Source organism: Mus caroli, chromosome 16 (genome assembly GCF_900094665.2).
Source record: "Mus caroli chromosome 16, CAROLI_EIJ_v1.1, whole genome shotgun sequence".
NCBI classification, from domain to species: Eukaryota; Metazoa; Chordata; class Mammalia; order Rodentia; family Muridae; genus Mus; species Mus caroli.
The window spans coordinates 80,065,779-80,077,107 of NC_034585.1; the positions used below are offsets into that span (position 1 = coordinate 80,065,779).

General features: G+C 41.8%; 1 protein-coding gene across 1 annotated transcript in view; it reads right to left on the bottom strand.

Annotated features, from left to right (window-relative positions):
* Positions 1 to 211: 211 nt before the first annotated feature.
* Positions 212 to 11,329, bottom strand: part of Cyyr1 (cysteine and tyrosine rich 1) — a 92,238-nt gene continuing 81,120 nt past the window's right edge. Inside the window, exon 4 of the mRNA XM_021185389.2 lies at positions 212 to 4,446. Coding sequence (XP_021041048.1) covers positions 4,280 to 4,446 — 167 coding nt within the window. The 3' untranslated portion in view covers positions 212 to 4,279. The remainder of the gene's footprint in view (positions 4,447 to 11,329) is intronic.

Here is an 11,329-nt window from a genome sequence, read left to right on the forward strand (position 1 = left end):
CAAATAAAAACAGTAAAATCCTTCATCTATGGTAATTATATAGGTTCATGCTATGTCTCAGGGTGAGCCATAAAAAAACTCAAATAGAGATAGTATGGACAGAAATAGTTCTGGTGCAGGCAATATTTATAGAATGTCAGAGGCACGTGGTAGATATACATTAGTGCCAAGAAGAGCATTTAATTTTGATGGTCATGCCTCTCTATTTTTCTTTAGAAATGTGTAGTAGATTTGCAGACAGACAACATTCTCAGATCACCATGACTTTGGCATTGCGGACTCTTGCTGGAGAACAGTGGAAACTAATCACATTGGTGGAAGAAAAATAAATCATAGCCCATGTACTGTGGACACTATGCTAATACTTCATGCCAGGCAGGAAGCCTCTTACTGGAACAGACAGGATCCCTGAAGGCTTCACATCTTTGAAGCTAAGATTATTCTTTCCAAAGCCAAGCAAGTCACTCAAAACAAATCTAGCCTTAATACCTTCGGTAGACCATTTTCAGTCAATCCCACACATTTCAACTGTAGATATTTGATACAATAAAAGGCACTATTTGTTCATATTAAATTCCTCGACTACAGGCTCATATTCCATAACTTATATTATAAGATATTTCTTTTGGTTATTTATGAAGTGTCTTAGTGTCATTTTGGAATGTCACTGAATTATAATCATGATACTGGATTGAATGTTTTAGATTTTCTTTTAAAGTGGTATTAAGGTCTGGTCATCTATCTCTAGTTTTTGGCAAACAGTTTAAAAGTACACAAAAAGACCCACGTAAAAATATGAATGTTAGGGCCACTTATTGTAGAACATGACACATTGGAATATTTCATTGATTGCTTTTACATTTAAAGGAAGTACTTCACAAAAACTAGTATTCAGGCAAAAGGCAACCCCGTGCCTTCTTGTCTTTCCCATTAATTATATAACTTGTCTAAAAGATTAAAGTTTATAAAATGGAAGAAATGGCTACTGTATTTGAGCATTTATTTTTCCATTTAAAAAGGTCTTTCATCTACAGTCAAATGACACATTTTATTACTGATATAAAACCCTGAGAATGTTTGGTTTCTCACCATTCATTCCACAGTTGGAGCAACCCTCATATACCAGTGACTAACACCATGTGGGTTTTTAGGAGGGGTTAGTAATGACTATGGAGATCTTAGCTCCCAGAACCTGTTGGGGACCTTTGATCTCTTTTAAATTGTCAAAGATAATGGATAAGATTGATTGGCAGCATTCATTGCTGCAGACACAGCTGGTCACACCTACCTAAGACAAAAGCAGAAAGTTTGACCCGTTATTCATTTTAGACATCCTTTCTAGAATATTTCTTTACCACACCAACACCTTTTGTTTGGAATCTTGATAGAAGGGCTTCACAAAGTTAGCTAGTCAACAGGAAAGCTGCAACTGGTGTTCGTTGTTGGCTTGCTTGGTTTTGTTTTACAAACGTAATTTAGAGATGGCATGTGTTTGATATACCCGTACCAGTAACACTTCGATGTCATTTATGAAGTTGCTTGTCTCTCTTGTAAAGCAAGTTTCACAAGAGAATCACACAAAGACTTTTTAGCTTTCCAGAGCACATTCAAGTTACGTTTATACTAGACTATAGTTTGTTAAGGGTCTTCAAAGCATTGTGTATACCCTCATTAAAATATTTTGTGCTAAAAATGGCAACTAGCACTGGAGCTTTCAGCAGGTCTAAATCTTATTGGTAGCAGTGGGGTGAGAGTTGCTGGCGATTAGGTTGGTGGTTGCTCATTTTGGAAGACTGTCAGTTCCTTCAAATAATATGACAATGAAGTCTGATAGATGGGTTTCATGAAACTTCTCTTCATGAAAGAGTTCGAGGTGGCAAGTGATACTCTTTGGTGGCTTTTAATGCACAGTGTTTCTTCCTTGAAAATTGTAATTTTCTCCAATCTGGTTGCTGACTTCTCAAGTCACTTATAAATACTCTAAACCCTCTGCTGTCACCTCATCTTTGTCCACAGCACCTTTCACGAGGAGCATGTTTCACCAGAAGAACCAAAACCTCCTTTCATTGCTTACCATAAGAAGCAATTGTTCCTCTCACAGTGATATCATAAGACATAGTAAGTGAACTGCACCTTCAACGCCTTTGTGGGTTTACCATATCTGTAGGTACTTCCCCACCAAAGCCCTAACAAAGGCAACATTATGTACGAGGGCAAAAATCTACTTCCTCCAAATGTGTATTAGTACTGACCTCTTGACTTCTTGTGAGTCATGGATCTACAATTGTGGGTTCTTTCCATGACTTTGCCAAGCCCCCAGAAGTTCCCATTTCTATGTCAGTTATGACCTTTAAAAAGGTAGTTATTAAAAAATGAGACATAGAAGTTGAGGTAAATCATAGTCTAAGGGACACAGAGTGGGACTGGAATCACTCATAAATTTGAGAAACATCCTTTATTTCTTTGTACATCTCCATCAGAGCTCTTAGATGAACAGTGCATTGTCAAGGAGCAGTAAGGTTTTAAAAGAAACCTTGTTTTTTCCCTGAGCAGTCTCAACACTTGGTTTAAAACATTCATTAAGTGACATCCAAAATAGACCTGGTTGTTCTATTTATAGACTATGGGCAGAGCAAACTTTGCATATGCTTAAGAGGACAAGGAGTTTTGACTAGAAAATGAACATTGAACATTGACTTCACGTGAAAGTTGTGGAATAGACACTAACAAGAAAGCCAGGCTGTCTTTTAAGGTGTGGGATTAGGATGGCTTCTTTTCTCTGGCTGGGGAAGTTCTAGAAGATAAGTCTTTCCATAGGAGGGTCTTTCATTTACACCAGGCAGCCATCTTATGTGTGATCTATTGAGGTCTTTGGGAGAACAGGCAGCAACCTCCATTGCAGTGCCTGAGGCTTCGCTTTCCCCTTTGATACTACAGGGGTAGCTCCTTTCCTTCACTTCAGGACCTGATCTCTGCTCCTCACAATCTTTCTCTTATAGCAGGCAAGCTATGATTCTTCTTCGCCTCTGCCAACCTTTGTAGAATGAAGAGTTAGGTCTTAGCTCTGAATCAAGCTTTATGACTTGAGGGAATGTGGCTGTTTTGATGGCTGCACACACCACTGAAGAGTTCTTATAAACGATGAGGTCGCTGTTTTCTTTCTTTTCTATCAGTTGTGTGTTTGGAGAGAGACATTTTAGCTTCCTTTGGGAAAGCCGCATCTGTGTTTATGGCTTAACTAACGAGCTGGCATAGATGCTGGCCTTTCAGCCTCTCCTGGATTTGAACATGCTTTTGTCACCAAGATGAAGTATTTCCAGTTTTGGGTTAAAGCAAGAAAAGCAAGAACTATATGAGTCTTGTAGCTTGAACACTTAGAGGTCATTGTTGACTTATTAATTGGCTTAATTTCAATACTGTTCCCTGAGTTGGGGGAGGGAGGGAGGGAGAGAGAGAGAGAGGAGGGATGGAGCTTTTCAGTGGAGCAGATATGACACACATAATATTTACCAGTCTATTAATCTCACTGTTCTATATGTGCAGAGTTCGTGACATTCCACCCCCCCCCAAAGGCTACTGTAACAACATCAACTATTGCTGAACACAGATCACCATAACAGACATAATAATAGCGATGATGAAAATGTTTGGAATACTGTTGAGAATGACCAACTTGTGATACAAGGATAGGAAAAGTACACTCCTAGTGGTGGGTAAATGACACTGTTTGGTGCCAGGTTACCACAAACCTTCAATTTGTAAAAAATGCAATACCTGCAAAGTGCAAAAGGTCAAAGTGCAACAGGATGAGGTATGCCTGTGCCAGAACCAAAGTTCCCTCTGGTTACTTCCATCCAGGGCCCCTCATATTGCGAGGCACAGAGTGGGCTCTAAGGCACTTGATACATATTTGTGGATAAATGAAATAATGATCTGTTCTAGTTCTCCTAAGGCTGTATGGAATGTAGCTTTTCCCTGATGTAGATCAGACTATGCTCTGTTCTTCTTTATTCCAGGTTCAATATTGATTTTGTCTTCATCTCATCCTAAAGCAGCATGATTATCAGGAGCCTTCCAATTGCAACACTTTGATCTGACTGTGCCTGGGTGGATCCGCAGATCACTTAATCTATGACTTCTAATTCTCCACCTAGCTCTGAGCAGGGAAAGAGCCTGCTCCATGTGTACATTCTGCCTGAGATGTTATCTGACCCTAGCAAGTAGACAATCAGTTTTGTGCATGTTTCTAAGTTGAGGCATTTTGTTCTGGGTAAAATTGCTAATTGTCATGTATTCTGTTCTGGGATGAGGAATATTTCCTTGGATTTCCAGGATACGGAGGGGGTGGAGAGCGCTGGGCTGAAGCTTGTGGGGCTGCAGAGTATGGAGGTGGCAGGTCTGTGCGATATTCCATCTCGTGGTCATAAGTATAGGGGGGCGGTGCCACTGAAAAAGAAAAGAAAAGAAATCAGGCATTTAGTAATGCCTTGGTGAGTGTGTTAAACCACTGTGCTGGATACTTTGAGAGCAGAAGCACTTTCTGCTGGCAAAACTAGTAATATTTGCTTAGAGTGCGGACAGGTATGGCTGAATAAATGAGATCTCTACAAGGCAGTGCTGTGGGTGAAGAAGGTGTTTGGAGTTGGGGCTTAGAGAAAGTCCCTGAGAAGTATGACACTGAGAGTGAGGAAGCAGGGGGTAACTTAAGTGTGGCTAAAAGCAGCACAGGAAGAGGAGGTTGTGTGGATTTCAGCAGAAAGTGTGAGATCGGAAGAAATGGAAAGAGAGGCTGAGGAACAAGGTTCAGTATCACCATGTTGGGCCTGGTGAGGAACAGGGCTCACTATCCTCGTGCTGGGCTTGGTGAGGAACAGGGCTCAGTATCACCATGCTGGGCCTGGTGAGGAACAGGGTTCAGTATCACCATGCTGGGCCTGGTGAGGAACAGGGTTCAGTATCACCATGCTGGGCTTGGTGAGGAGCAGGGCTCAGTATCACCATGCTGGACTTGGTGAGGAACAGGGCTCAGTATCACCATGCTGGACTTGGTGAGGAGCAGGGCTCAGTATCACCATGCTGGACTTGGTGAGGAACAGGGCTCAGTATCACCATGCTGGACTTGGTGAGGAACAGGGCTCAGTATCACCATGCNTGGACTTGGTGAGGAACAGGGCTCAGTATCACCATGCTGGACTTGGTGAGGAACAGGGCTCAGTATCACCATGCTGGACTTGGTGAGGAACAGGGTTCAGTATCACCATGCTGGACTTGGTGAGGAACAGGGTTCAGTATCACCATGCTGGACTTGGTGAGGAACAGGGCTCAGTATCACCATGCTGGACTTGGTGAGGAGCAGGGTTCAGTATCACCATGCTGGGCCTGGTGAGGAACAGGGTTCAGTATCACCATGCTGGGCCTGGTGAGGAACAGGGTTCAGTATCACCATGTTGGGCCTGGTGAGGAACAGGGTTCAGTATCACCATGCTGGGCTTGGTGAGGAGCAGGGATCAGTATCCCCATGCTGGGCTCGTAAGTGATGCAGCATTCTCAGAATATAAATCATAAAATTTATTTCTTTAAAATTATTCATTGCATATCTTCACTGAATACTGTTTATAAAAAGGATGTTTTCCAACAACTACACATTGCAAGTTGTCCTTCTTATAGGCTCTACCCCACCCTTTTCTCCCACCTGTCATTATTCTCCTTTTTTCCTTGTTTGATTTATATATTCATGTCATAAATGTTCTTAGCTATCTATATAAAATCTAGGACCACTAATGGGAGCCATGGTATCTTTCCAAGACTGGCTGAATTCCCTTAGTACCGAAGAGAATTCTATTGAATGTGGATTACATCCTATCTACCTCTCTCTTGTGGGGCACGACATGGTTTGTTCATTCAACTGTTACTTTGAACAGTGTTGCAGTAAACATCAGTGTACAAACATCTCCGTGATATGTAGAAAAACAGATTAGGGACTGTGCTTTGGCAAACACACTCTCTCAGCTGAGAGGACAGAGGATGCAGACATGAGAGGTGATGAAATAGTATTCAAGAGTGGTTAGAACATACTCCTGCTAACAAGGAGTGGATGCTCATAAAACACAAAGTGGTTGAGTCTGTAGATCACTGGGAAAGTAGAAAATGGTTGGAGGGTGACAGGAGGGGTGAAAGAAATAAGCACCCAGAATGAGAGTTCCTGGAACTTGCAGGATCAACAAGTTTGGGAATGGAGATTAGGAATTTCATTTTCTAAATCTCATTTGAAAATAGGTTTTATTTAATTTACTACGTCAGTGCATTTAATAATCACATTTATTATACTTGCTAGGGACTTCTCCCGTACACCTATTTTGTAGTGATCCTAATCCTGTCTCCAGGGGAGGAAGAGAAGCACCTGGGAGCTGAAATTCATCTATGTCTTCATGATGATAAACCAGAAATGAATCCATTCTCAGGGCATGGATCCTATTGGGAAGTGACAGGCCTTAATCGGTCACTGTGAATGTAGCATAGATCCCCAAACTCATGTCACAATAATATGACTAAATCACCAAGCTCTTAGCATTGCTGTCAGCAGGGAACAGCTAGCATTTCAGCAAACTGTTCTTCCCCGAAGGACCTACAGTGCTGTGGTAAAGCGGCACATGTGCACACATTAGGCCTAGACTACTATGAACATAGAAGTGATCCAATGGATCCTTCTGGTGGGCCTCTCATTAGCAAGACCCTAATGTTCAGATCATTGACTGACCTCACTACAGACAGAGGAAGTGAGGAAAGGGATTAAGTAACCAGAGAAAGGAGGACTATGAATCCACTCGACTAAGTGGTATGTGACCCCAGAGCCCTGCTCTGCTCTAAAGACAGCCACTAGTGTCCTGGGGGCACAGATGTCATTCATCACGGAACTGGGCTTCTTTAGCCTTCCTTCGGACCTGCCTGACTCTAAGCTCTGTATTCTCTGAGCAAACGGAGTAACACCTACAGAGGGCATCAACCTTCTCTCTGGATTTTGTGCCCAATTCCTGGCTCTGTGAAATGTAAGAGGGCTGATACAAAGACTTGCAAAATGTTTCATACATACCAAGCAAGGAGGACCTACAGCCTTCACATAAGCTAGCAAGTCCCAGGAGGCTGCCCTATCATGCTGGTTCTTGTAAAGAGGTGGGTCCATAATATTATTAGGCTGAAGTTTCTCTTGCCTCTGCCATGGGGAACACAGAGTAACTTATCCCACAGACCTTCTCCACTTCCTCCTCTGTCCTGAACCTACCGTGTGTGTGTGGTGTGTGTGTGTGTGTGTGTTGCATTTATGCTTTGCTTCGCTGTGCTATGAACACTGCTAGAGGTCAGTTCAATGGGGATCTCTGTGGTTAATGTTGCTGTGTTTTGAACATCACAATCCCAGCTATGAAACAATGTTCTCTCATTCACAGATCCTTTGAACACTGATGAATGACTGCGATGCTGCAGAGTGGGGCTTTGAGGTCTATTCATCATGAAAGAAGAGCATCTTTTACAACACAGTCACTGGAGGATATGTCTGAAATTGTGTTGTATAATGGACTGTGTTATCTCTCTTCATGATAATAAGGATTCATAACGAAGTAGATATTCAAGGCATTAGTTTTGGAATTCCTGATTAATCCTCATTAATTAAAGGGTTTGGTCCTTTTCAACTGGGCATATGGTTTCTAGAAGATGTGTGGATGCCTGTATAGAGCTGGAACCTTTGAAACTCTTGCATTTCTGGTATTCCAATTTCCTGATATAAGTAGTATAACTATGCTATTCATCTATAATGTCAGATATGAGTGTCTATATTATTAAAAATAGTATTGGGTATGATGGCATATATCTTTAATCTCACCATTTGGAAAGATGAGGCAGGAAATCTCAATTTTGAGGACAGCTTGGGTTATAAACTGAGTTCCAGCTAAGCTGCCATATACAGTCTCAAAATGACTGACTGAGTGAATAAATAAACAAACAAATAGATACTGAGGGAAAATACGAAAATTAGAGAAGAAATGCAAAGTTTTCAATTCCTTCAAGCAATATTTCAAAAGATAAGAAAATTTGGATTCAGAAGAAAATCACCCTGAATTTTGTCACCTCATTCTGAGTGGTCACACCTATGTCCATGGTCATATTTGCATTTATACCTATGCAGTCCCATAAAATGGCAACATCTTTGCCACTCCATATCATAGCATTGCTTATGTTGTGTATTCTCCCCAAAGGTTCATTATTGCTAGGTATATATTATTCCACATTACATTCACTCTGAGGCTAACAGTTCTGTTATGACTGACAAACATCTTCTCACAGGACACTGTATTGTCCTGAATTACTTATTTGGAATAAAAATTCTAGAAACCTTCTGTCTTACACAATGCTTACGTGTTATAATTTGCAAATGCATGGCATGGCAAATCTATTTACAAAAGAATTGTGAGATCCTCTACAGACTCCAGCATGGCACAGGCAGGCGGTTGTATTAGTCAATTCCTAAATGCCAAAATACAGCCATCATTCCTCTCGTCATGGCTGGGCTTTGGAACCTCCGTTTTGGTGGTTGAAATTCAGACTGGGTAATTAATGTATTTATTCATGCTTGTTTCAGCCCGGTAACTTATAAGTTGGGCTCTTAAGAGTTAAGAATGATTAAAGTAACAAGACTATAAAAGACATCTTTCAATTTAGAAATATTTTGTCAGCTGGATCTGGTAGCACAGGCCTTTAAGTTTAGGTCTCAGTAGGTAGATACAGACAGATCTCTGAGTTTGAGGACCTACCACAGGGAGGTCCAGGCAATTCCAAACTACTAAGTGAAGGATTCCCTCTGCCCCACCCTCTGACACAGCACAGATTCTAAGACATATTAAAATCCAATGTTCCCCTTCCTCTCAGATAACATCAGGACAAGTCAGATCATATCCTGAATCCTTTTTATTACCATGAGAGGACAATCTCCTAGGACAGTTTTCATTTTAGACTTGTAACACAGGAGGGCTTTGCACACCTCCTACACCTAGCCCCCTGCTCACCATTTTTCTGTGTGTTCAGCTCAGTGGAAAACAAATCCTAGCTTAGAACAGTCTTAGGTGTCTTTCTTCTGTTTCTTCATCCCTTCAGCTAAGGAATGGGTGCCTTCTTTTCTGAGTCTGATTTGTGGTTTGAGCATGTATGCATGTGTGAGGAGATCAACCAAAAGTGTCTCTTCCCCAGTCACTGAGACCGATGCTGCAGACACTGGGAGTTCACCATTGATTGGTCTAGGGTAGCTGGCCAGCAAGCCCCAGAGAGCCTAGAATCACAAACACATGCAACCACGCCTGGCTTTTTACCTGACTGTTGGAGATTCCACTGAGGTCCTTCTGCCTAAGCAGCAAGCTCTTTATCAACTGCTGCCTCCTCATGGCCCTGATTGTGAGTATTTCTCATAGAAATATGAGCCGTGGAGAATGTATCTGCTGTGGGCTCAGAGGAGGTCTTGAGTTTGGGGAAGGAAGTGGAATGTTAAGACTGCTATCCTGGGGGGTGGTTGTGAACAATTTTGATTTTACCATTGGTGAAATGGCTCAGGGAGATAAAGACGATTGCTCCATGAACCTGACAACTAAGTTTGAAACCCAGAACCTGCAAAAAGCTGGGAGAAGAGAATCGGCTGCAAGAAGTTGTTCTGAAGCCTTCACATGTGCTCTGAGACACACGTACCCACAAATATCACATGATGATGATGATGATAACATTAAAAAAATCTGATCTCCCCACCCCAAAGATGGCTTTTTCTGCCCCACTATCAAACCAGAGTTATTTTTCTCCTGCATCCTACAGTCTTCAGGGCCAGGATATACACAGGATATATGACGTTAAAGCCATTCTTCAAACTATTCTCTGTTTTCTTTTTAAAGGTCTGAGCTGAGCTCTTTTGTACCACCCAAGCCATAAGATTCTATTTCTATATCTTGTAGATAACTGTAACCCTTCCTGTTGCAAATATGTGTTCACTGAAGACTTACTAGAGAGCCACAGTTATCTTTTCACCTAAACATCTGCTATCACTCCTGGTTCTTGTGGGCCTGCCCGACATCCCTAAGGCATTTATGTTTTACATTATCCTTTCTCTCTTCTCATTAGCAATTATATTTTGAATTTTTTTTATCTTTAAAGTAGGATTTTTGCTTTTAATTTTTCTAGACTATTCCTTGCACTAAGCTTGGTCTTTATATTGATTTCCAACATATTAAATGCAAACTGAAAAACACAATTTAAATGTATGCCTTCTCTCTGTTTTCTTGCCCTTTGTCATCTGGTATGTATCTACTGTTCCTCAAACTACTCCTTTGAATCTGTTATCCAGACATTTACATCATTCTGTCCCTATGGTAACCATGGTTACCATGGAGGGATGACTACAGAGAGTCACCATGGGTTTCCCTAGGCAATCAGATTATCAGGACATGGAACATTAGGAGTTGGAATTCCCATCAGGAATCTCTAGCTGAGAGCACAAGGCTGAAGCTTAATATTACCCAGAAGAGGAACTTGTCTCTGAGGACGGTGACTGACAAGTGATGTCACCTCACAGAAGAGACTATAGCCAAGACATAGCGGGTCAGTGACAGGCAGGACCACACATTGGCCAGGAAGGCTAAACTGTATACTTCTTGTACTCTATTTAAATCGAAGCCTCATGTCAGATGCTTAAAGATGAACTAGTGGGTGAGTAAGGGAGATCCCTGGCACCCTTTATTTGTTCCTCTTCCCAGTGTGGTCACAAGAAATGGATACCCTTGTTTTGCTTTTCATTGTTATCTGTTTAATTGGCCCATTGAGGACCGGTGGTTGAGCATAGCTTGTTAGGGCTGCCAGGGCACAGGCTCTGAATGTAACAACTCTAGCAACATGGCTACCTGGAAACACCCAGGCTTTGATTAAAGTCCAACATTTGAACTACCCTGTATCTGTATGTAGGCGCTTTATGTGGCTAGACAAGAAAACAGTCATGCAGACTGATCTCACTTTAAAGCAGTGACCTTTTCTGAGATGTGTTGGCCATTGGTGTTGCTCAGAAAGCATACATTACATAGGCATTTCATACATCCTCCTTTCTGAGCTTGCTTTCTTCACTTTCCTTCACCTACAGTGTATCTGTATCCCTTTCTACTCGCAGAAGACTGGGTTCTTACTTCACTGAGACAATAGGAACAAACCAAATCTACTGCCTCTAACAGGCAGGATGTACACCCCTCTGCTTGCCTCTAACAGGCAGGATGTACACCCCTCTGCTTGCCTCTAACAGGCAGGATGTACACCC